Genomic DNA, 24001 nt, shown 5'->3' with positions numbered 1-24001 from the left:
TAGCATGCTAGATCGGTGACCGACACATTGCCCGACGAGGGACTCGAGCATTCCCGTTTCAGATTGGGCAAAGAAGATGACCTTTGCATGGAGAAGATGACACCCTATCGAGCATGGTGAAATCATCGTGATTGAGGGAGAATTGACGACAGACCCATCGCTCAACATAGGTTCCCCGGTTGTCCCACAATAGAACCATCGCCTGACGTGGGTCCCCTAGTGGCCCCACGACTCATGGCTTCCCATCATCAAGTCTGCGTCCTCTCCTCCCTCTTTCGTCGACTCCTCCTTTGAACCACATGGCACCTGGACATGCAACTCGAGAGGCGAGACTCCCTACTCCTGTGGAAAGTGCTGTTGTCAGGATCAAGGCTGCGACCTCCACTGGCCTCCTGCATGCCCAGTTTGCCCTTGGCTTCCTCCATGGCACCAGCCTCCAACGCCCCTAGAACCGCCTCGAGTCCTTCCTCTACAACCACTTCACCGTCGTGGGTGGCAACATGCAGTCCAAGATGCTCATCATCTTGCAGAGAGGGCTTGACCGAGACAGGATGACTGTCTCCAAGGTGGGCAAATCTTGTGCCCGGTGGTCACCTTGATGCTTGACTCGATCAATACTGATTGATGTGGGTCCCCACCTTGATTCTACGGGCATTATGATTCGTGACTTTGGGTTGCTCGAGTAGTTGTGACCTTGTGCCATCCATGACCATCGATCACAAGGGCACAATGGTTGACCCAACAAGCTACTCTACCTCTTGATGATCGAGCTGTCCAACCTTTGCCATCCCGCTGAGTTACACCACCTAATGACCGACCTATCCACGCTCTATTATCCGAAGCAAAACAGATTGACTGAGCTACTCCACCACCTAACTACCGAGCTGTCCACCCTTCACCATTCAAAGCGAAGGAATCGACCGATGACTGAGTTGTCCACCCTCGATGTGTCGTAAAAAAAATATTTGCCCTAATAAGAGCTCGGCACATGGCAACCCAATCAGCATGAGAAGGATAAGGGACATTTACCGAGCGGATATTCCACCCAGAATATTCTCTCTAGTTAAACCAACTATAAAAAGCCCACAAAGCCAAAAAAACCCAAGGTCAATTACTATTTATGCTACTGACTTAGCATCATATACAAACGTTTGACTCTACATCGAGCATTTTATTTGATCATTTCTCTTATACTATTCTCAACCATATCAAGTATCAACTCTCGAACAAGCGTTCGAGCATTTTATTTGATCATTTCTCTTATACTATTCTCAACCATATCGATACTCGACCCAGGCTTTCTCTTATACTAGTCTCAACCTTTCGAATTCGTCGAATTTAATTATTAATTTAAATATCAAAAAAATCTTTATCGAACATATCCCTATCATAATTTTGAACGAACTCAATTGAACTTGACTACTCTCCAACACCAAAGCTTGTGATGAGTTACATCAGCTCCGAATCACGGACACATCAAATATTCAATATTTATCATAACAATTAAGTTACATCCCTTTCCTTCTGCCATCTATCCAAGAAGGAAGCAGAAAATTTTACACCAATTATAGGTAAGGGATGTCTATTTCCACATGAGAGTGACGACATGTGGAAATAGACATCACTTACCCATGCATTAACTCTTTATCTCATGTATTTACTCTTTATCCATTGTATTTACTCTTTATCTCATGTCAATGACGACATGTCTGTCTTCCACAGGAGAAGGAGAAGCGAAAGATTGACCCAAGACGGAAAGGCCGACGACAAGGTTGTCTCAGCATCATCCTCCATAGTTTGAGGACACAGTCGAGGAGGAGCAGAAGAAAAGAACAAGCAGCACAAGACCACTCAGAAAGATGGAACTTTGGATCCGTAAAGCCACCACATTAATGGAGATGCATTTGAAGAGAAGTTGACATACTTCTCTTTCAAGTGATTCTCAACGATATCAAGAGTAACAATTCCAAATAATGAGGTAAAAGCATGATGGAAGAGAATGGTGGTTTGTTTGATCTCATTTCATTATTCTGTAAGTAAAGTCTTTCGTTTTAGAAATACCTGAGGATGACTTCAAACAATCACAACAATGGCTTCAAAACCATTGGCAGAACAGATGAGACAAAAGGATGAGAAGCTGGAAGCTTTTCAATATTGTATCTTGGGCAAGCAGCTGTTGAAGATTGTAGTAGGCCTGCACCAATGGGGCACATCATGCATTATATAGTCTCAGTTCAAATAACAAACTCAGCCCCTCTGTACCACTGAAATAGGAACGCTTAAATTACATGCCGTTTGTAGCTAATGGAATGGTAGGTCAAGGTGATGTGTGTCGGAATTTATACACATAATTATTTACAGGGAGATACAAATCTTATACATGTTTTCTTTACCGATTGTAACAAATCTTGTCGTCAACAGGAAAGAAAAGAAAGAATATGATATAAAAAAGGACATCTTAATGCCTGAGATGGGAAGAGTTCTGAAATACCAAATTGAGAATTCTATAAAATGTTGAACTACGGAGACAATATATTCAGTAAAATTAACCTAATGATAAAGAGAACAAGTCCTGAACTGAGACATTATTATCGATACCGGACACACATCTTCCATCAATATCTCTCACATCCAATGGATTTTAAGTATTAATGGAAGCATTGATATAATGGTACCACGACATTTTTTTTTTCCGAACAAAGCAGTTGCAGCTAAACTAACCACGAAAAGGAGTTAAAAGTAAACATAATGCTTAGTTAGTACCGGCACATAGTTTTGATGTCTTGTAAACCTTGCCTTGAGCATGAACCACTATGACAAAATGACGGGAAAAAACTAAGCTTTTACTGGAAAGCAAGGAACAATATTGGGAGAGTTTGCTTACATGTGTTGTTGACAAAGCAACAATTGTCATTAGAGATTGTTGTTTGCTACATGCAGTAGGATCATCATCGAGCTTCTACAGACGGCAACGATGTCGACCTCATAGAAAGCTCAGCACCTCCAACCCCTTGATTCCTATTTGTTTCAGCAGCCTGGAAGAATGCAAGTCTTCCAGTAAGCATACAGGAAAAGATTATTAAAAAGGAATCATATCAAACAACCCAAACAAGCAGCTGCTTCACAATTGAGAAATAATCCACTCAATCATTGGGCAAATGGTAATAAATCACATGATAGGATATGTAGAAGAACCATCAAACTCATAAATTTCTACTGGTTTGCACTCCAGGAATGGAGAAAAAAGTAACTAGGAATTGAGAGCAAATGACTGGACTCGACAAAAAAAAATTAAACCTTTACAAGTTGCCACCAGATCAAAGCAACATCACTAACCTATCAACAATTAACATAACCTATGAGAGTAAAGTAAGCACTAATAGATCATGGTGTCCCTCAATATAAAGACAACAAACCTTATCATCTCATGTCTGTATCAGCATTAGAACTGTACATTATACCAAGTCCAAAACTAATATTAAGTTCTTCCTACCCGGATTACCTCCAATCTTTGCCCTATGGCCAATAATCAAAGAAAGAAGCAAAAAAAGACGAAAACTTTTCAGACCTCAGCTACAGGTCAACCTAATCTTGCCACCGACAGTTAATCTTTAGGAAAATTCGACAGAAGAAAGAAGATTATTGCTGATGGAGGAGAAAGATTAGCCTAATTCCTTTAAATTTACCACAATTTAACCTTTTTAGCGTCCTTGAAACATGTTGCTTTTGAAATTTCACGAAAGAGAGGAGAAATGAACTATAGAGGTGAGAGGTAGGAACCCTAGGTCTGCCCCGTATCTACCTTGGTATTTCGGGCAGGGTCCTCCAGATCGACCATCCGCACCGACATTCGAGCGATCTCGGCGATGGCGCCGTCCCTGGCGGCGGGATCGTCGCCGGCGAGCTCCTCGTAGGCTGCCTCGAACGCCTCCTGCCAGAACCTCGGCAGCCGGATCCGGTGGTTGTGGGCGTACACGTCCCACATATGCCTCACCACCTTCTCCCTCTCCTCCATCTCCTGCCGAGCAACCCCAAGGGTCAAAGAGGAGAACGTTCAAGGAAGAGATCAAAGATCCGGACAGATCAGGGACGAACCAGAGCGTCGAGATCGGAGTGGATGGGGGCGTTGAGGTCGCGGTCGAGGCGGTTGAGGTCGCCGGCGGACCACCGGAGGGTGACGGTGCCAGTGACCATGGACCAGAAGGCGAGGAGGAGGATGGCCGTAAGTGCCCAGAACTTGTAGCGGCCCTTACCGAAGAGGCCAGCGTCCGCGGCGGAGGAGACCCTGATCGCGGAGGCGACTCCGCCGGTGGCCTCAAATGAAGGGAGCAGATCGTCGCCGTCCTTCATCTCACGGGTGACGTAATTTCCCGTGACTGCCGGAGCGAGAGCTGCGTGCGCTCAGTAGTTTCGGTCCTGCAGCTCCACTAATTATAACTAGCCATTTGACACGTGCAATACACGTGAATTAAGAAACGAAGATAATGATCTGCAAATTGGATGAAAAGCTCACTGAAGAAAGTAAAAGCCAACAATATAACATTGTAAAGCAATTACATAAATTCTTTTCTCATTAAATAAAATGAATTAGCAACATTTATGAATAAAAGCCGGGATATTGACATGTGACCAACACGTTTCTTGCAATTAATTGGATTCTCAACATATAATATATATGAGTAGCGAGATAATTAAATTAATAAGGTTCAAAATAAATATATACAGTTATAATTTATCTATTGAATAAAAACATGTTCCATTGCCGGGATTTGAACCCGGGTCGCCTGGGTGAAAGCCAGGTATCCTAACCGGACTAGACGACAATGGAATGTGATTAGATCTCACATTAAATTTTATTTAATTAGAGGCGATCATAGAACATCATTTTTTATACACCAACGTCTTATTCGAAAGATACTTTACGATAAAATTAATTGAGCAAATGTTATAGAGATATAGTCAAACGAAGCACAATTATGTTATACTTCTTATGACAAAAAAAAGCTTGACGAGATTATACATCCCTCTTTCATGTGATGCATCTGTCAATTAAAGTTTCACTTTCATACAACCCGACTCAAAGCAATAAATAAATCGACTCAAACCCAACTAACGTTTCCCTGCTTTGATGATTTAGTTGAAATTAGATGGAAAGCATGCGTAATTTTATTCTTCCAAGTTATAGAGGGGTTCAATCTCGGGTTTCGCCGAACTGACTTCAATGGAAGGCATTGGCACTGTTGAACGACTCTTTAGTGGGACCTACTTGAATCACCCGTCATCACACGGGTATGATTTCGGGTGATATGTAAAGCTGGTGCAGTTAGTTTTCGTTGCTGTTCCGTGTGGTCACGCAATGAACTCGGTCCTGTCGTGAACGCAACGCAGCCGAGAACCGCCATGCTGTCAGACCCAATAATATGAGTACGCGTGGATGCATCTAGTCCGTTCCCATGGCACCACGTTCATCGAGCCGTTGGTCTCCTGCCCGCGGTCTCTATATATCCGAACCCCCGCCAGCGGCGTTCTTCCGTCTCAGGGTTTGTGGTTGTTGTCTGCCGACCCTTCAATGCTCTGCCATGGTGAAACCACGTGGCTCAGGGTTTGATGTCGTTTTACGACGTTGCTGCAGTCGGCGCTGTTCTTATCATGGTGAACTTACCTGGCTTAGGGTTTGTTGTCGTTCTCCACCATCTCTGCAGGCCGCGCTGATCTCCCATGGCGAAGCTGCGTTCCGGTTTTGCCTGTTTTCGTCTGGCAGATCTTCGAGTTCGTGGTGTTCCTGATGGTATCGATTAGGTCTTCCCTTGATCTGTCTTGTATTTTGGTTCTTTTTGTCAGATCCCCATACTATTTCTCTCATCCGATCTGCTTTTCCTTGAGATTCTCCTGGTTTCTCGTCGATTCGTTAGTGAATTTCTTTCCTCCTATATTGCTGTCACTTGGATGGGTATGCTGCAACAAAAGCATCGATCATCGATCTGAGTTGCGGATCCTCTATGTGAGGTTGATATTTCGTGTCATAACTCTTGTATGCAGGGAAGGGGATGATTTCTTTTCTGCTTGTTAAGCAGTTCCATGGCTGAAAACATATGATAGAGTTTCATCCACCAGACGATCGCGTCGCCTAGATCTACGGATCCTAGCTATTTCTAGGTCAACTTTGGTTTGTTTTATATATATATCTAACATGTGCCTTTTCATAGTTCATTCATCTTTTGGCTTGTTTCGTTATCATGAGATCCAACATGGTTTCTTTCAGTATTATCAGCTTCATCAGTTTATTTGCATCTTCTTGTTTCATTACAAATATTCACTGTCGGAAATTGTTTTTTTTCAATTTAATGATTGTTCTGATCCTTCGAACTATTTATTATGATTGTCTTTTTTTTTTTTCCTATTTGGGATCGTATTGCAGGTTACCTTAGATTCTTTCTCAGGCGCCTATGATCATGTTTCTTGGATCAGGAGTTCGGTAGATGACTGTTCGTGTTCCATGGATTTTGTTGATCGTACGTCTCTTTTATAAGTACAGAGGAACTCGAACCATGGGGCGGTTTATGATTGTCAGAGTATGTTCTACGATAGCAAATTCGTATTAAAGGTGTAAAATTATGATATTCCCTGTGGCTGGGAACAAGCGGGTATTGATTGAGGGAAGGTAATTTGGAACTGAACTTTGTTATATGGGCCTTTGCCATGTTGGGTGCGCTCGCATGGCAGGTCACCTATCCTTAATAAAATTTTATTTTTTTGGGTGTGCTTGTGGGGAGATCGCACGGGGTATTGTTATTTATCCCTGGGTTCTCCTCCACTTTGTGGTGTTGCGTCATCGGTTCCTTTTTGCCCCTGCATATTTGCATCCGCATAGCGTTATGTCGCCCCACTAAATATCTTAAGACTTCATTATTTGGGTTGGTACGAAATCATTTTCGGAGTGATGAGGTCTATTTTGTTTTTGGGTTTCCATAGATACTGTCATGCATTTAAAACAGTCATTGACACATTATGCAGCTCTTTCCAGAGAGATTGAGCATACTCAGTTACTTTAAAACAACCGCTTTAATGATTAGCACAATAAGTTATTCTATTATTTATTTAATTACAACATTCCTTCTCCCTTTGCGATTAGCTTCCAGCCAAATTTGTAGACACATGCAATGGTAATTTGATATGTCGAGACTACTTCAATGGTCAGTGTCACTAAGATCGTGCTGCATCTTATTTACACTTTCATACATTGTGACTGGACCATGTAAGGTTCCATATTGTTGCATCCTCATGTATTCGTTTCAGTATAAGATCGTCAACCCTGAATAGTCGATGAGGGTCAATCGCCAATTGCTGGTTGTTATGGTTTGAGAATTGAAATTTCGTTTTTCTGTTCTTGTTTTCGAAGTAGTTTCAATATCACTGGTACTTGAGATTTAGGTCATTTGGATTTTGAATGACCTGCAGCAGAGACAATAATCTTCATTTTCAGAAGAACATGACCATACATCAATGTACTTTTGTATTGGGCCTCTTGTGTTGCAGGAGCTGGAGATTTCTTCCATTTAGGGAGCATGTACGAGGAAAAAGAAGCTTATTTCAGATCCATGGAGCTTGACGTGTTCCAAGGAATTTGGTGACCAGCTGTTATTAATCATCGGAGGAACTAGCGGTATGGATACATTGGGCTATCAGAGGTTCCCTGTGTGCTTCTGGTGGTGATCTCATGGGACGTTTCTTGATTCCTTGCTCTTACTCTCCAGTTGCTCTTTCTCTTACGCCGTTATTTGCTTTGTGGTTAATCTAAATTTTTTAGGTGTTTTGGATTTTACTTCCATGGGAGGTATATACCACTGTGCACAGACGTAACTCTCAACATTGACTTATGTTACATTGAATAGGAATATGTGGATGATCTTGAATTGTTGCAAACATGATCTTCGTTTATCTTTCACTTTTTATAGCCAATTTGATGTGGTGAAAAAGGTCACCACCATGAACTCTTTTTAATCTTATCTGGGTTGAAATGTCTACTAATTGTTATATCCTTTGTTGAGGGTTAGGTATTGTTGTCATGAGATTGTTTTTCAGTTGCTTTATTGATAGTTAAAGTTTTGGTGTCGTTTTTTTATGAAGCTGTTGTTTTATTTGGTCTTATTTTGATGTGTCTTCTGATTTGTTTGTGCAATGTTGTTATAATGGCGAAATGGAGTCACAATTGTATGAACGTCCATTCTGCTAATTTGACTTTTTAAGCCGGACCAAGTCATTTGATGGCTTTCTCCGGAAGATACAGGAGATCGACTGGTGTTAACTGTTAATATAATTTAATTTGACTGGTATGATGAACTGATGGCTTTCACCAATTTAGTTTGAGACCAAAGTAGTTCTATTTTTGTCGTGAATTCTTTATGCATTAGTTCATGATGGTATCTGCTTGTTTTGAAGCAGTAGGAAGATACTTCTTATGAATGTAAATGTATGATTAGATTGTTTTCAAAGTAACCGACAGATATACTCTTTATTTAATGTGTTCTATAATTTTGATGATAAAAAAGCTGGTGTCTAAGTAGAATGAAATCAAGAATCGCTGTTTAGCTGCACTTAAATTCTTCTCTTCTTGCATTTGATTATGAGCAAGTTCGTCGGAAGTCATTTTGTGAATCGGAGGTAGGGGTGAAAGTGAAATTATTTTTCTCGGAATAGAAAAATAATTTCTATTCAACCGGTGGATAAAAATCCGTAGGTGAGGCTCGCAGCGGGTTGTCTTGTTGGGTCTTTAAGCTCAAAATGGCAAGAGCGCTCAAATCATTTGAAAGTGAATATCGGGTACTTTTGAATGCCTTGAGAGGTTGGTGGTTCGAGCCCACCGAGATCCTTTCATGTTTGTCAGCGGCCGTATGTTTTTTTAATCTTTGTATTGAGGTCTGAACAGAAAATTTTCTGATTAAAATGGTTTTCGACAATTAGTTCTTTTATTGCTTACATATTTTGAGGATGGTGTGATCTCTTCACGTCTTTTTTATGTGAACGTACTAAATTAAACTTGTGAAACAGAGTTTTATGGGAAAGGATTAAGCTTGGACCACCTGCAGCTCGTTAGTTCTTTCGAGACTATCCAGCTAAGCAGGAGCTTCAGCCATGGCGGGTCTATTGATACGAGAACGTATCCTCTACGATCTTCTTTTAGAACGAGACGGGGGAAGTCCAGACGTTGAAGAAGTGGAGTTTAAAGTGCAAACATACCGGGGAAGTCCATTATTGCTTTGATGTGTTATTACAAATCAATTATGATGACCGGGTTCCCGATACACATGGTCTTATGGTTGTAAACTGGACGAGAGCGCGACAAAGCCCAGGGAAGCGTGGAAGGCAAATCCCCACCAGGCGAGCCTCGTGTCCAACATGTGGCACGAGGTTTGTGAAAAAGTTCCACGTGTTCTCTCCTTTGAGCGTCCTTCCTCCACTCGGTGATCCATGTAAAGACGGCAGCGAACAAAATTGGTGGGTTCTGAGAACGGGAAAGATCGAAGTGAAACGACATGGGAGGGCAGGTTGACATCATGCTCCGTTTAGGCCACAGCGTAGCGGGAGTAATTCGCCTGAATCCCAGCCCAATCGCACTCCTGACCCCCGTGGGACGTAGAGGCGGCCCAGTCTGCTTCGTCTCTGGCGCGACACCTGAGAAGAAGGAGAGGAAGATGGACGAAGACGAAGAGCAGCATACTGATTCCGTTAACACCTATCAAGGGTGATCGTATAAAACACGAGTCCCATAACTTTGGTTTCCTTTGTTGTTGAGGTGTAAAGTGGGCCGTGTTGTATGGCAGGGATGCGATGAGTCACTCCTTTGGGGAAGCGTACGCGACGCGCTCAGACTGGGAAGGTTTTGGAGGCATCTACGGCCGAAATCCTTCGGATATAACTCATCCCGGTATGTTTGTTTTTTCCCCTGAACTAAATCATAGATTTCTCATCCTCAAATAAGAAAGTGTCACTTGATTCTCTTTTTTTCTCTCTCTCTTAAAAAAAAAAAAAAGAAGAATACGACAAGGCGCAGGGGAGCGAGGTGAAGGAAAAGGAGAAGGCTCCCAACCAAGCCACATGATGAGTCTTAGGCTTTTGTTACTTGTTTCCCGTTGTCTACGTATTTACCTGGTAACTCGATGCTACTTCTCTTTGCTGAAATCCCTGTTATGACAGTTATCTTTAAGAAATAAATAACTTTAACAACTCTTTAAGTAGTATCTTGGTCCCATGGTCTAGTGGTCAGGACATTGGACTCTGAATCCAGTAACCCGAGTTCAAATCTCGGTGGGACCTTATAAATTTATGTTTTCACGCGAAAGAATTTTGTTCATATAGGAGAGGCCCTCATAAATCACATGTTTTATTTGTCACAATAAAAAAAAAAAAAAAATCCTTTTTTGTGCCCGTTGCTGCCGAATTGTTCTATAGAAATGCTAAATGCGATTTTATCTCAACATATGCTCGGTATATATATATACATATATATACGCGCGCGCAGGACCAGATCTTGGCTATGTTATATAGGCAGCATATTACGAATTGCCATGGCAAGATATTGAGTATAAGTTTACAGGAATAGCAGACAAACTCGTTTTTGGCATACGACTTCAACATCGGAACACTTAGTTTGCTGCGTGCGGCAGTTTCTCATCTTCGAGGAATGAATACGGATCGATATATGGAGGCGGTGAAGCTGCCAACTTGCTTGCATCATGCACAAAACTCGGGCCAAAACACTGAAAAGCATGCCAATAAAACACACGAGTTAAAAGACACTTATCAAAAGCTCATTCACTCGGAATCTTGGTTGCAGGTAAAGTAATGTGGCAAATGTTGTTTATGATGCCACAAAAGAGAAAAAAGAGACAATTTTCCATTTTACTTGGCCTTCTTCTAAGTCATAAACCAGAGGAGAGCAGGGGAAAGTTGAAGCTTACTGTATGCAGAGCTGCGAAAACACCAGCAGTAACCAGGATCAAAGGCCAAAACCCCAGAAAGAATGTTCCACCAATTGTGAGGAGCAGTTTTGCCCGTGGAAGTAAACCCTTTATAAGAGAGAGAGAGAGAGAGATAACGATAAGATAGGAAAGCCTTGTGGATTAGCAGAGCATGAATGCTTGTATGTTGTCATCATAACAGCAGTCTTTGATAACTTGATGTCAAGATTGTCCACATGCCCGAGGATTCTGCATGTTAGATTACCTCCTTAGATCTCAAGTGTTCCATCAGTCATTCAACCATAACTAGAGTAACTAGAGTGAGCGTTCCTGCTAGTATATATAAATACTTCACCTCGATGCATCTTTTGATACAAAAACTTATTGTAGATGTTTAATTATACAGTTAGCTGCCTTTCACTGATTCACCCTTCTCCTGATGTTGAAGAGTTGAATCCATAAGAAAAGGATTCTCAATGATCAAGAGAGCAGTAAGTGGCTTAGCAACTCAAGAACATAGTAATCTTTCTTGTTCAATGATTTTAGTGATCATGGCATCAGATGGACTTGCAAGAACACTCTTTAATGTGCAATAGTCTTTTTTCTTCAAATACAAGTGATGAATCCATGATTGCACATCTTGCTAAATCTGTATCAGACCAACTCGGCCAAGGATTTTGCTCAATTTAAGGATAAAGCTTATTTATAGGCTTCTTCTCTACATGTCCCTCGGGATTCCGACACTGCACCCTCGGTAATCTGTGATTGATCCTCACTGAATCCAAAAGAGTGATCAAAGTGAAAGCTGGTGATTGCAAGAGAATGATCAAATAGCAACAGTTTGTTGACGATGCAATTTGGATTTGCAGAGCAGAGGAAGAGGTGACGACGGATACCGACCTCCAATCCCTCGCTGTTCACCGACATGAACCGCTCCCTCGGCCTCGTCATCCCCTTCTCGAGCTCCACCGAGGCCACCCCGTTCCTGCTCCCCCGCTCCCTGCGGCCACCGCCGCCGTTGCCGCTATCTTCCTTGGCTTCCATCTCCCTCTGGCCCCGTCCAAGCGCCCCCCTTTCGCTGTCCTCCAATAGGGACGTCGGGGTCATCCCCCGCCGCCTCAGCTCCTTCATGAACAGCGACTCCGGCGGCTCCTCCCACCCTGAACCTAACCCGCACGAGAACCACACGAAGAATCAAGAAACGAGAAAACCATAACGAATCGAGTTCAAGAAGGCGGGCATCTACCGTCGGGTTCGCCGCCTTTGTCCTCCGGGAGGCGGCAGCGGATGCGGACGGGGCCAAGCAGACCCGAGGGCCGCCGCAGGGCGGGCGGCGAGAGGCGGAGCGCCGGCGAGAAGCCGGATCTCGCGAGTTGGAAAGTGGCCATACCCGCTAGTTTAGGGCACACAAAAAGGGAAGTTTGGGGCACGGGGATTTGAGATAGGAGAGGGACAAGAGAGGAGGGAGGAGGCGAGGAGAGGACACCGCCGGTGGTGACGGTGACCGCGAACACAGCAATAATAATCGTACTCCTCAAGCGATGTACAGCGCTTGCAAACTAAACGATCGACCGTCCATGGAGGGCATAAAGCTGCCATGGACGGCGGGTATCGGAAGATCGGGCACCGGAGTTTGGTCCGGTAATTGAGGCTAGCGCTGCGGCTACGCGTCGGAAGTAGGCGGCGGGACCCACGTGGGACCCGCGCCTCTCCTATTCCGTAGCTCTCAAAACGCCATCTCACACAAGGTTGTTGCCGTGTGAGGAGATGGATCAACGAGTCGCGAATGGAAGGCGTGATGGCTCGAGTGTTCGACCGTAAGGTGCTCGATGTAACTCCGCACTGAGCGACGGGCGTTGGGACGGGATGATCCAACCGCACAAGCGACGGCCAACAGCTATCGATATCGATGGGGAAGAAATTGATGTATTATCCTTCCTACTTCTCTGGTGACTCGGTAAATTTTTCTCAACTGGTTTTGGTTTATTTCCCGTTGTTCCACCTCCCATCTCTAATCTGTCTCCGCCAAAGCTTGAACGCCCGTCACCCAAACGAGAGGTAGCCTGTCGCATCCCTCTCATTACTCACAGGGTTGTCCTTTTGCTTTCTGTCCCTCCTCTTTGATGTTAATTTGGCATCCTCTGGAGGTACCATTTTTCTAAAGAAAATTATATTAGAAAGATAACCTAAGGATACAATCCATTTTATTTAGAATCATCATATAATCCTATTAAAAAATTGGTTTTTGTTTTATAGATGAATATTCATTTAAAAATCACACAGTCAATAGTTGGTGGCGGCTATTTGTTTAACCTAATATCTTTTTAAAATGAAAATAAATTATGATTATCTCTGCTTAAATGATGCTATTAAAAGGTTCTCTACCTTATGAGCTGGCAACCAGAGTGCAGGGTATCCGTATCTCAATCATATTTCTTGCTAGCTAGCACTAGAATGAGATGTAGATTGTTTTATCTGAATTAGATTTCCTTTTCCAACACCCCACACTCCACCCCACCAAAAAAAAAAAAAAGAAAACAAGAGAATTCCTTTTCTATCTTCCTTCTTCAGATCATATCTGTAGTAATGTGGGTAATAGGACAGGCTTCCTGCACAGTTTCTTGTTTGAATGTAGCTTCCCCAATTATGGACTTGATAAGTTCTCATTAAATCCCTCCTGTCCTCTTTCTTCCTGCTCTTCTCACTGTTCCTTCAACATTAGCAAAAAGGGAGGAGATCACTGCTTCCTCAGGTATGTTTCCAGTTTTGCTCTCTGCGTAGGTTTCAAAATTTTGTTGATAAGTTGATGCTCAGCCCTTAGATTTTATTTTATTTTGGAATGTGAATGGTGTAGAAACAGGTTCTTCTACTTGCAGCCCATTGTCTTGTACTAATAATCTTGCCAACTTCTTGGCTATGAAAACTTCACAGTCCCTGCCTGAAAGCATATCTTCTTTCTTTTTTGAGGCAGGAATATGTCTAGGTTAATATTGATTATTCCTTCCTTCTCCAACCATGTTGAGATGATATTAGCAATATCATCAGTTGTTTTCTTTCTTCTTCTATTTTTTTTTCCAAAAGCAAGGGTCAAATCCTAACAAGAGCATCTGCTTTCTCATCCTTTAATCATTCAACCTCCCTTTTCATTATTATAGATGTGGTGTTATTGATCTTGAGATATTTTGAAATGTCTTCTTTATGGACAGGCATCGAAGCTACTAGTTCTTTTGCAAAAGAAGTTTAAGGCTACATTGGATTGACAATTGTTAATCCCTGAGGAAGATACTAGCTTTTTTATACGAGGATCACCATGTTGAGGCAGGTAACAAGTAGGAACCAGAGATCCAAAGGGTTCACCATGAAAAATGCTCTTCAAGTGTGCCTGCTGGTCGTTGTTTGTGCCTGGATTCTCTACCAGATCAAGCATTCTCATGATAAGAAGAAGGGATACGATGAGAGGGGCTCGAAGGTCTCATACATGAGACACCCAGAGAGCAATGCTAATTTTCACAGGAAGGAGCTGCCTTTCACGGGCAGTTCTGATGCTGTAACTCAGACCAAGATCGAGGGTGGTACAAAAGATGGAGATGAAGACATAACTCAAGAATTGAAGCACAAACAAGTTGGAAATGGAGATGAAACGAATGGTCGAATCGAAGAGCCGAGGGTTGTTGATAACCAAACGTATGAAGATGCATCTCATAAGGCTCGAGAAAAGAGTTTCACAGGGGATGATGCGTCCAGTGAGGTAGTCCCCACTACCCCTGAAGTAGAAAACCAAGTGGCTTCTCATGCGGCAGAAAAAGGAAGTCTCAAAGATGATGTTGTCTCCAGCTCTGTAGATCATGTTACCGAATCTGAAGATGTTGGTATCAGAAATTTGGATGAGAATCTTATGGAGAGTGTAAAGAAAAAGGATGAAGAGGCTAAAAATGAGGCTAGTGAATCACTTGAACGAGATTTAGAAGGCTCTGATTCAGGTGCTTCAGAACAGCTGGATTTTTCTGAAGCAAACAATCCAGATGCTAGTCTAAATGTAAATCAGACTTGGCCTTTAGAATCAGAGGTCAGAATTCCTACACCTGAGAACAGGTTTCAAGAAAATACGACGAGAGATGAGGAACCCAGTACTCACATCGGGCAGCACCCTGTTCTAACAACTGCAAGTGCCATCGATGATCAAGCAGAACTGAGACCGAGTTCGAATAATCAGATGAATTTAACAACCACAAAATCTGCATCAGTATCACACAACAAAAGTGATCTTACTCAGGCTGACCCGAAAGAGGTGAATGGAGCTACCAACTGGTTGCATTCAGTTCAAGGCCAAAATGCTACAACTGAGACAGGAAACATATGGGAAAAATCCAGCTTTGAGTATGGGCAGACAAACGAATCCGAGAAATCCAAGACTACCAACAGACCAGAGGAACAAGAAAGGAGCTCTAAAACATTCTCAACTCCAGATGGCATGGCAAAAACAGTTTCAGTAGAATCAGCTGACACATTGCTTGGTATGATCATGCAGGAACAAGAGAAGGCAAAGAGTGGAAATCAGGATGCAGCAGCGTAAATAATATGGTTTAGGTTGGTGCAAATTTTGCCAGTATGTAAATGCTAATTGGTAATGCTTGGGAATGATCACAGTTTGGTTTGCATAAGTCATGTTTAGTGACACCTGCCAACATTCTTAGCAGCACAACAATGATTTGTGTGGGCTACATCTTTTACTTCCTTCATTTTTAATGTATGTATGATCTGATTATTGAGGTGAATGAATATCTCCCGTGGTTAAATACTGTCATGGCATGCCTATGGGTTTTTGAATTGATTAGGGTAAACCTATGCAGATTTATCAAGCTAGAGGTAATCATCTAATGCATGCCTATGGGTCTTTGAATTGATTAGAGTAAACCTATGCGGATTTACATGTCAAACAGTTGAGGACAGAGATCGAATTGGAATTAGAAACAACACAAATCTATGTAGATTTAAGTGTCTAAACAGCCCCTTATTGCTGCCTTTCCAGATCATCCAAAGAACGATGGCAATAACAGCTCTCAAAGCAGTAGAAACAAGAGGAGACTTAAGATCTCTTTCCTTGGGCAGTCTCCCGGTTAAAAAAAAAAAATTAAATTAAACTTTATATCGAACGTAGACTCTATAAGAGATACAATAGTTCATAGTTCGCACCGGTGACATATTGTTATGAACTTATTAGTTATGTAAAATATTTCTTGATATATTGTTATGAACTTAGTTTTACCTAAGTCATGCGACATTTTTACGTATCTATTTACGAATGGTTAATCTCTCCAAAACATTTTATAGTCCCTTAAGGACCTACAAAAAGAATACGGATTAGCGGAAGCATTTGACTCAGGATCTCACAAGCAACCATTTCGATAGACACTCGATAGACAATTTAAATTATAAATATAGACTTTGTAAACTCTGAACGGTTGTGCTACAAAGAATCCAAGATGGTCTACTGTAGTCAAAAGTCTCCGCAAGTGCTCACATGACACTATTTAGGAATAAGGTAGCGAACTAATCCTAAACACTACCTAAAGGCTCATCTAACCATATACCACCTGAGTAGCTCCTGGGTGTTATGCCGATTAACACTCCACACCGCTCTATGAAGTTAGAAAACCTCTAAAATGATTGCTTGGATGACTTTTTTTTTGGGCAATTTGGCCTCTATACAACGATTGCACATAACTTGCATTTACAAGCTTGAAATAGTCACAAAAGCTAACTAAAATGGGATTACCAAGCCTACGACAAGCCCTCTGTATATTGTGCAAAGCATAAATAAAATCGAAAGACATAGATATACACGAGCATTATATCGAATATCTTGTTTACAACTTTGTATGTGACATTCTCTCTCATTTATTCCTTCGACCTTCTTGTCAAAGCCTTTGTGGACACTGCATCTTCTCAATCTTCTACTCCAGTTGCAATGCACCTCTTGGCTCTTAACTGCTCTCCATTGCTGTTGTTGAGTAGTCAAACTTAAATTCACTATGCTACTTCAACTCAAATGACTCTGACTCTAGTGTGGGATTGATTGAGTTATGTTGATTTTTGTTGGTTCTTATGAATCCTTTAAATGAAGGGAAATACCTTTTTTGTTGTGCCTCAATCCCTCAAATGTCTCATGTTGCTTAAACTAGGTAGATGTATATTGGAGCTTTAATGAATATTGTTTCGCTGACTTTGAAGTTTTTAAGATCTTTTCTTCATAAAATTTACTTAATGACTCCTCTTCTACTTAGTTGTCACCTCCAAGTAGGTTTATATCATTTTTATTTTCTATTAACATTCTATTGAGAAATGAAGTAGATAATCACTCTCGGTAACTTTCAATTGCTTTTTACTCATACTTCCAAAGTACCTAAAGTATTTGCACTCCTCCTTGCGTTGAGTTAACTACTATAATTCATCTTCTTATTGTTATTTAACTTTTCTAGCAATATAGCCCCTATTGTGACTACTATGACTCTTTGCCAATACAGCCCCTATTGTACCCCTCAAGGCCTAGTAACATATTAAACTTTCCTAGCAATATACTGATGCCGAAGAGAAAGTTTCAATGCTCTATGACATCGAATTTTGGTCACATTGGGATGGTCATAGAGTCCACATATAATCCCTTGCGTAAGTATAAAATTCTTTAAGTTAGCAATTCCCTTTACCTCTGTGAGCTTTGCATAACTCTTTTAGTCATCAAGCAACCCATCCCTCCTTACACGATCTCATCCTTTACGAAGCACACCATTTGTCTTGAGCATCATCAAATTTGATTGTCAATGTCAAGCCATAGCTCAAACTCATCAATCTCAACATTTGTATGCTATATATTCTTCCTAACTTGCTTGTCCTCGTGATTTTTCTCACGTGAAAGGTTTACGATTTATCTAAATGCTAATCTTGGATGTCTGCTTCTTTGAGTGACTCTGTTCCCTATATTTCTATGTCAGTTTCTCCCTTATACCCACGCGTGCTTGCTGCCTTCAATGCAACCATGCTAGGTACCATACGTTTGCATGCCAAATATTTCTAAGTGTGTTATCCTACTCTAATACTATTTGTCATGGACTTAGTTGATTTTACCTAAATTGTACGATACTCTTTTATATATGTCTACAAAGGGTCAACCTCCTTGAAAACTTATGATCCCTTAAAGACCTACAAAATATAATACGAATTAGAAGAAACATTTAACTCGAGATATCACAAGTAATCATTTCAATTAACACTTAATAGATAATGCAAACTATAAACATAGATTTCGCAAGCTCTGAATGGTCATACGACGAAAGGCCCAAGGTGGTCTATCATGACTAAAAATTCTCACAAGTGCCCATATTATAATATAGAATAAGACAGTAAATCAGCCTTAAAAACTATCCTAAATCCCTATCCAACCATTTGCCACAATGGTAGCTCCTAGGTGTTGGGTTGGTTGACACTCTACACTATTTTACAAAGCTAAAAAACTCTCAAAGTAATTACTTAGATGGTCTATTTCAAGATAATTTTATTTTTATGTAATGACTATACATAACTTATAATAATTACAAAAGCTAACTAAAATGAGACTATTAAATCTACTATATGCTCTCTACATGATATGTAAAACATGAACAAAACAAAAAAAATATGAACATACACGAGTATTATTTGGAACATCCTATTTTTAACTTTGTCCATAACAATATGACGTCAATCGTAAGAAGATAAATGTCGATCAACAGTTAGGACTCTTGGATATCAATTCAAAATAATGATCTAAAAATATTTAAAAAACAACATACAAAAAATATTTCTTAATTAACTCACTATAAAAGGGGAATCTAATCGAACTAATCTACACCACCTACATAATCACTATCACTAACAAATAGTATAAAAATGCTGGAAATACCATAAAGCGTAAGATCTTGATAGCACTTTACATGGAATACCATAAAGCGTAAGATCTTGATATCAGTTTACATGGCTGGCCAAACAAGCGATGGAAGAAAAGAATCTATGGTTGAAGTAGCACAAAAGTTCCGAGTTGTCCTCTCAAACAGGTCGAGAAAGAGAAATGTTTGTCCTTCAATCGTTTTCTTTAATCTTTATCTATTCACAAGATTTATTAATTAATATTAATGCACCTTAAAAAGACTGATCGAGTGGTATTAGAGAATGCTCATAGGCTTTCAGATGCCTACTGTTTTGTGGGGAGACGTCCTCTTTGCTTTTCTCTCAAGCCATTCTTACTTGACATCGAAACCACTCTCTCTCTCTCTCTCTCTCTCTCTCTCTCTCTCTCTCTCGCTCGCTCTCTCTCATATTCTACGAACTATATATCGATCGAGCTCCTCTTCTTTCTCTCACAGCCTGCAATCCACAAGAAGCCTACGCCACCATGGTTTATTGCGTCTGCAACAAAGCCACTCTATTAATCAGCCTTTTATCCATCTCCATTGTCAGGTTTGGACTTGCCTCCGTCGTCTCCACCGGGGACTTCAACACAGATTTCCACACCACCTGGTCTCCCAGCCATGTCAACACCTCGGCCGATGGCCATTCAAGGACCCTCATGCTGGACCAGGAATCGGGTACGCAGCCATCACCTTCTTCAAACTATCTTAGAAATCCTAAATTATTAGATTAAACTATCATATAAAAATACAATTAGCAAGGATTAAAATCTAAAATATCATAGATCGAAAATAAAATAAATATTATCGAGTCACTTATCTTCGACATCGTAAGATCATCCCTTCTCCCCCATCTCCCCCACTTCCTAGCTCGTAGGAATTATTCAAAGGTATTACCGATCGAATATAAGAAATCAATCGTCTTGTCGTTATACAGGAGAAAGTGTGAAACATCTTTATTAGTCTCACATCGAAAATAAATAAGATTAAGATTAACTTATAAGGATCTAATGAGTGTATTACTATTAATTTCAATTTAAATATTTTGATCAATGATTTTAGATCAAATAAAATTGATAGACCAATTAGTCCATCAAGCGCGAGTCATGATAGAACGGAGGGTCCATATTCTAACATAAATTTGCTTGGAGTTTGTCGCAGGATCATCCTTTGCATCCAACAACATGTTCTTGTTCGGCGAGATCGACATGAGGATCAAGCTGATACCTGGGTACTCGGCTGGCACAGTGCTCGCCTACTACGTCCGTTATCCCTCCCTGTTGTGTCTTTCTGTGTGCATGATGAACTGGTCTGTGACTGTTTGCCGGCCTTGCAGCTCACTTCTGATCGACCTAACAGGGACGAGATCGACTTCGAGTTCCTCGGAAACGTGACCGGGCAACCTTACATTCTGCAGACAAATATCTACGCCGACGGGTCGGGTAACCGGGAGGAGAGGATCTATCTGTGGTTCGATCCCACCAAAGACTTCCACACCTACTCCATCTTCTGGAACCGGTACCAGATCGTGTAAGCCAAAGCATAGCGACATGCATGCATGGCAGTGGTAGCTGATGATTAAGCTTGAGGTGGTGTTGGCTTTCGTGCAGGCTGATGGTGGACTGGGTGCCAGTTAGGGTTTACAGGAACCACGCAGACGAGGGTGTGGCCTTCCCAAGATGGCAGCCGATGACTCTCAAGGCGAGCCTGTGGAACGGCGACAGCTGGGCGACACGGGGAGGGGAGGACAAGGTGGATTGGTCCAAGGGGCCCTTCGTGGCCACGTTGGGGGACTACAAGATCGACGCCTGCGTTTGGAAGGGCAACCCCAGGTTTTGCAGGGCAGGTAGCAACAGCAACTGGTGGAACAAGCCAAGGCTGAGGAGCCTCACAGGGCGGCAGAGGAGGCTGCTGAAATGGGTGAGGAAGTACCACCTCATCTATGACTACTGCCAAGACCCCAAGAGATTCCATGGTCAGCTGCCAACAGAGTGCTCACTACCCAAGTACTGAGATGGAGCTAATTAATACGCTCATCCAAGATAATATTTGATGATAGCAGATCTGTCCGATCCATATATGTTTATTCCAGTTTTCTTTCATTTTGGATGTAAGACTAAATCGAAATATTACATATAAGTTTATATTAATTTAAATATATTTTTTATTTTATCTTTTCCTGAAACTACATCTAATTATTTACTGATAGAAATAGTTTTTTCCTCATCACATTACAGACAAAATGAGTTTGGAAAAGCAGAGATAAGAACTGAGTTAAACATGATTCTACCAGATGACCTCATCTCATCAATGCCTCCTTTTCTTCCCCATCCTTTTCATGGACAAAGAAGTTGATATTGTCCGGACTAACTTGCACAGCAATTTTTGATAGCATTAAGATTAATTAATGGTTGTCATATTCAACATAGGTTCAAGTAGCTCTTTGTTTACTCACAATGTCAACATCTGGTTACGTTTACATCCCATTCAAGTCCACTTTGTCATGCTGATTTTGGATTATAGTCTTATGATGTGATGTATAAGATATCATTCATGATGATGTATAAGTGACCTAAATTGATTTAAATGATCTAATGGATCTTTTCATGAGGAATATTTATTTCAAGAAAACAGGTGGACATAAATCATGATCCATTCTATGTTTTCTGTACTTATTTCTTTCCATTGAGTATTACATCGAATCGTATCCAATGAATAGTAGTAGTTCGATACATTATTGCGAACTCAAAAACAAAGGAATAGTAGTAATGAATGAAACATCGGTCACCTTAAAACCCAAGCAGATCGAGGGCTTCGAGGAAAAAAGAATCAAGAAAAACAAAATAATGCAGTATGATCGATGAGCGAATTTAAAGAATCGTAGTAGGAGTAATCATGCATGCAGTCATTGGCAGCTTAGCAGGCGTTATCGCTCGGACTTGCGATCGGCAGACGATGAGGCTGAGCCGAGCACCCATTTGGCCAAGAATTGCCGTCTTGGGCGGCGCCGATGGCAGGAATCCATGAAGCTCTCGAGCCGCCTCATGGCGAGCTCCAGGGTGTCCTCGGACATGTTGGCGAAGCAGACGCGAAACCACCCTGGTTCGTCGCAGTGGCAGGAAGAACCCGGCGAGATGTTGAGTCCTACTCGATACACGATCTTCTTCCACAGCTCCATCTCCCCTTCGAAGGTGTTCGACCTCAGCAGGTGCCTCATGTCCACCCAGCAGAACAACCCTGCGTTGCCCTCCAAGCAACCGATCCCGATTCGCCGGAGCCCTTCCACGAGCATGTCGTGGCGTTCTTTGAGCCGCTTCTGGCTCTCGCGGACGTACTTCTCGGTGAATTCCTTGTCCGATAGCAGCGCCGCCAGGAGGTACTGCGTCTGCGAAGAGATCAGCCCGAAGCTCGACATCTTGGTGGCGGCGGACACGACGGCCTCGTTGTCCGAATAGATTGCGCCGACGCGGAAGCCAGGGAGGCCGAGATCCTTGGAGAGACTGCACACGATGTGAATGCGATGGGAGACGTCGTCCCTGCCCTTGGTGGCCTCGGCGATGCTGACGAACCCCGGCGAGCCGAAGGTGGTGCCGGAGTAGATCTCGTCGCTGATGAGGTGGATGTCATTGGCGACGGCGAAGTCGACGAGGGTGTCCAGTTCTTGTCGGGTCAGCGTCGTCCCCAGTGGGTTGGACGGGTTGGTCACCAGCACTCCTTTCACTCTCAGTCTACGCTTCTGCGCACGTCGGAGTGCCGCCTCCAGTGCCGCTCGGGTGATTCGGAAGCCATTCGAGCTCGAGCAGTGGATGGGAACGATCTCCACGCCGGTTCGCCATTTGAGGTCCCTGTCGAACCTGTCACACGCGCATCCAAAGGAGTGTCACCACGGCGACCCAACAACATAGCTCAGGTATCGACGAGGTCAGTGCAGTACCCTGGATAGTACGGAGTTGGGAGAAGGAACGCTTCTCCAGGGTCGGCAAGACAGAACATGAGAGTCTCGTTGGCAGAAGTGGCACCAGCCGTGAGGACGAGCTTGCTGGGCTCGAAACTTACTTTGTTTCCTCTGACTTCTCCCATATATCTAGCCAATGCCTGCAAATGTATGTGTTGCAGAGGTCAGTAGAGGCATCAAGAATGGATGCGAATCTTCCCCTGGATCGATTAGCTGAGGCTATAATATGGGCTTACATTCTTGAAAGCTGGCAAGCCATGATAGTCCTGGAACAGAGCAAGCTCCCGGAACACCAAACCACCATCTTTCTTGAATCCGGTGAGGTCAGGGTGGTCTTCAAGCCATGACTCGATGAGATCGAATGAGAGCTGCAGGCATGCACGATGAACAAGACGGTAAGGGATCGATCAAACACTAGGGTTTCAGGAATGACGAATGAGGAGAAGCTATGAGAGGGGAGAACCAACCTGGTTTTCTGCAAGACCCATCTGAATGATCCCTCCTGTGTTGGCGATTGGATCGTAGGGGTTCTTCTCGTACTCCTGCCACCCCAAGAAGTAGGACGAGTCCTGCCCGTGGCTGTTGCATGCAGCCTTTCTCGACAGCAGCTTCTGCTCCATCGTGGTATGCCAAGAAGAGATCAAGAGAAGTTATACCTAAAGAACACAACAGAGAGATTGCAAAGAAAGGGAGAGAGCTGCGATGATGATCCGAATCTGGAAGAGTAGCAGCTATTTATAGCGAAATCTTTGCATAAACTTAATGCCACATCGTTTGCGACATGCGGAAGAATTGCGGAATCAGTGTGGATAATATAAAGCTGCCGACAGAATCTATTGGGACCCTAGCGTCGGAAGAAAGACCAACTCCCAGCACAGAGAAGGATGAACACTTGACTCACCCACTCCCTTTCAAGCCCGGAGGATACAGCGAAGTCAGTCACCAAGGACACACAATCGAAGCCAACCGTGTGCATGAGGTCGATCATACATATATTAATCTATGCAGCGATCGATCTCTCTGTGGTTTTGTCCTGCACAGATGATGTGAAGCACATGAGACCCACCCGAGTTAGCACCCATCTCTGCTCGCGCCGACACATGGGCCGGCCGTGTTCGTCCGGTGCTCCATGGCGTGGTCAAGCAGAG

At 42.5% G+C, this 24001-nt stretch overlaps 5 protein-coding genes, 1 long non-coding RNA gene and 2 other non-coding genes across 18 annotated transcripts; 4 read left to right on the top strand and 4 right to left on the bottom strand.

The window, feature by feature from the left end:
* Positions 1-1990: 1990 nt before the first annotated feature.
* On the bottom strand, positions 1991-4420 carry LOC135630788 (uncharacterized). Of its 2 annotated transcripts, XR_010494143.1 has the most exons (4): positions 4096-4420; positions 3803-4018; positions 2885-3035; positions 1991-2194 (listed from the first exon to the last, which is right to left on the bottom strand). XR_010494143.1 is itself a non-coding variant. In XM_065138030.1 (3 exons), the coding sequence occupies exons 1-3, from the start codon at positions 4348-4350 to the stop codon at positions 2949-2951; spliced, it is 558 nt and encodes a 185-aa protein (XP_064994102.1). In that variant the 5' UTR covers positions 4351-4420; the 3' UTR covers positions 2828-2948. The 2 variants fall into 2 exon arrangements, 1 of the variants encoding a protein (XP_064994102.1); XM_065138030.1 differs by lacking the exon at positions 1991-2194 and having other exon boundaries at positions 2828-3035.
* A 334-nt stretch (positions 4421-4754) lies between these two features.
* On the bottom strand, positions 4755-4828 carry TRNAE-UUC (transfer RNA glutamic acid (anticodon UUC)). The gene has a single exon. It is a non-coding gene; the product is annotated as a tRNA-Glu (tRNA).
* A 708-nt stretch (positions 4829-5536) lies between these two features.
* On the top strand, positions 5537-10235 carry LOC135630674 (uncharacterized). 5 transcript variants are annotated; one of them, XR_010494130.1, is made up of 4 exons: positions 5537-6156; positions 6419-9742; positions 9822-9925; positions 10035-10235. It is a non-coding gene; the product is annotated as an uncharacterized LOC135630674 (long non-coding RNA). The 5 variants fall into 5 exon arrangements; XR_010494129.1 differs by having other exon boundaries at positions 10032-10235; XR_010494124.1 differs by having other exon boundaries at positions 9822-10235.
* A 7-nt stretch (positions 10236-10242) lies between these two features.
* On the top strand, positions 10243-10314 carry TRNAQ-CUG (transfer RNA glutamine (anticodon CUG)). Its single transcript has one exon. It is a non-coding gene; the product is annotated as a tRNA-Gln (tRNA).
* Positions 10315-10553: 239 nt separating this feature from the next.
* Positions 10554-12656, bottom strand: LOC103985916 (uncharacterized). Of its 5 annotated transcripts, none has more exons than XM_009403772.3 (4): positions 12205-12346; positions 11859-12124; positions 10959-11066; positions 10554-10757 (listed from the first exon to the last, which is right to left on the bottom strand). In XM_009403772.3, the coding sequence occupies exons 1-4, from the start codon at positions 12344-12346 to the stop codon at positions 10644-10646; spliced, it is 630 nt and encodes a 209-aa protein (XP_009402047.2). In that variant the 3' UTR covers positions 10554-10643. The 5 variants fall into 5 exon arrangements, with proteins under 5 accessions (XP_009402047.2, XP_018685672.2, XP_064993772.1 ...); XM_018830127.2 differs by having other exon boundaries at positions 11859-12118; XM_065137700.1 differs by lacking the exons at positions 10554-10757; positions 10959-11066 and adding an exon at positions 11166-11207 and having other exon boundaries at positions 12205-12656.
* Positions 12657-12775: 119 nt separating this feature from the next.
* Positions 12776-15762, top strand: LOC135629965 (uncharacterized). Of its 2 annotated transcripts, none has more exons than XM_065137681.1 (2): positions 12776-12915; positions 14165-15762. In XM_065137681.1, the coding sequence occupies exon 2, from the start codon at positions 14269-14271 to the stop codon at positions 15529-15531; it is 1263 nt and encodes a 420-aa protein (XP_064993753.1). In that variant the 5' UTR covers positions 12776-12915; positions 14165-14268; the 3' UTR covers positions 15532-15762. The 2 variants fall into 2 exon arrangements, with proteins under 2 accessions (XP_064993753.1, XP_064993747.1); XM_065137675.1 differs by lacking the exon at positions 12776-12915 and adding an exon at positions 13085-13710.
* A 3496-nt stretch (positions 15763-19258) lies between these two features.
* On the top strand, positions 19259-21055 carry LOC103985944 (probable xyloglucan endotransglucosylase/hydrolase protein 10). Its single transcript, XM_009403798.3, has 4 exons — positions 19259-19576; positions 20060-20160; positions 20235-20428; positions 20509-21055. The coding sequence occupies exons 1-4, from the start codon at positions 19384-19386 to the stop codon at positions 20909-20911; spliced, it is 891 nt and encodes a 296-aa protein (XP_009402073.2). The 5' UTR covers positions 19259-19383; the 3' UTR covers positions 20912-21055.
* Positions 21056-21540: 485 nt separating this feature from the next.
* LOC135587078 (1-aminocyclopropane-1-carboxylate synthase 1-like) lies at positions 21541-23614 on the bottom strand. Its single transcript, XM_065137347.1, has 4 exons — positions 23321-23614; positions 23090-23221; positions 22833-22993; positions 21541-22752 (listed from the first exon to the last, which is right to left on the bottom strand). The coding sequence occupies exons 1-4, from the start codon at positions 23471-23473 to the stop codon at positions 21825-21827; spliced, it is 1374 nt and encodes a 457-aa protein (XP_064993419.1). The 5' UTR covers positions 23474-23614; the 3' UTR covers positions 21541-21824.
* Between the last annotated feature and the right edge of the window lie 387 nt (positions 23615-24001).

Source organism: Musa acuminata, chromosome BXJ1-1 (assembly GCF_036884655.1).
Source record: "Musa acuminata AAA Group cultivar baxijiao chromosome BXJ1-1, Cavendish_Baxijiao_AAA, whole genome shotgun sequence".
Taxonomy (NCBI): Eukaryota; Viridiplantae; Streptophyta; class Magnoliopsida; order Zingiberales; family Musaceae; genus Musa; species Musa acuminata.
Note: the sequence above shows the minus strand (reverse complement) of the source record. Positions and strands in the feature narration are given on the sequence as shown.

What these genes read in the sequence shown, in the direction of transcription:
- LOC135630788 (XM_065138030.1), bottom strand. Translation starts at nt 4,350, where the DNA reads ATGAAGGACGGCGACGATCTGCTCCCTTCATTTGAGGCCACCGGCGGA. An exon ending in ACTCCGATCTCGACGCTCTG is followed by an intron (nt 4,019 to 4,095) that starts GTTCGTCCCTGA and finishes GTTGCTCGGCAG; the next exon opens with GAGATGGAGGAGAGGGAGAA. An exon ending in ACCCTGCCCGAAATACCAAG is followed by an intron (nt 3,036 to 3,802) that starts GTAGATACGGGG and finishes GCATTCTTCCAG; the next exon opens with GCTGCTGAAACAAATAGGAA.
- LOC103985916 (XM_009403772.3), bottom strand. Translation starts at nt 12,346, where the DNA reads ATGGCCACTTTCCAACTCGCGAGATCCGGCTTCTCGCCGGCGCTCCGC. An exon ending in CAAAGGCGGCGAACCCGACG is followed by an intron (nt 12,125 to 12,204) that starts GTAGATGCCCGC and finishes CGTGCGGGTTAG; the next exon opens with GTTCAGGGTGGGAGGAGCCG. An exon ending in TTTTCGCAGCTCTGCATACA is followed by an intron (nt 10,758 to 10,958) that starts GTAAGCTTCAAC and finishes CATGCTTTTCAG; the next exon opens with TGTTTTGGCCCGAGTTTTGT.
- LOC135629965 (XM_065137681.1), top strand. Translation starts at nt 14,269, where the DNA reads ATGTTGAGGCAGGTAACAAGTAGGAACCAGAGATCCAAAGGGTTCACC.
- LOC103985944 (XM_009403798.3), top strand. Translation starts at nt 19,384, where the DNA reads ATGGTTTATTGCGTCTGCAACAAAGCCACTCTATTAATCAGCCTTTTA. An exon ending in CATGCTGGACCAGGAATCGG is followed by an intron (nt 19,577 to 20,059) that starts GTACGCAGCCAT and finishes AGTTTGTCGCAG; the next exon opens with GATCATCCTTTGCATCCAAC. An exon ending in TGGAACCGGTACCAGATCGT is followed by an intron (nt 20,429 to 20,508) that starts GTAAGCCAAAGC and finishes GCTTTCGTGCAG; the next exon opens with GCTGATGGTGGACTGGGTGC.
- LOC135587078 (XM_065137347.1), bottom strand. Translation starts at nt 23,473, where the DNA reads ATGGAGCAGAAGCTGCTGTCGAGAAAGGCTGCATGCAACAGCCACGGG. An exon ending in TGGGTCTTGCAGAAAACCAG is followed by an intron (nt 23,222 to 23,320) that starts GTTGGTTCTCCC and finishes GCATGCCTGCAG; the next exon opens with CTCTCATTCGATCTCATCGA. An exon ending in CCAACTCCGTACTATCCAGG is followed by an intron (nt 22,753 to 22,832) that starts GTACTGCACTGA and finishes CGCGTGTGACAG; the next exon opens with GTTCGACAGGGACCTCAAAT.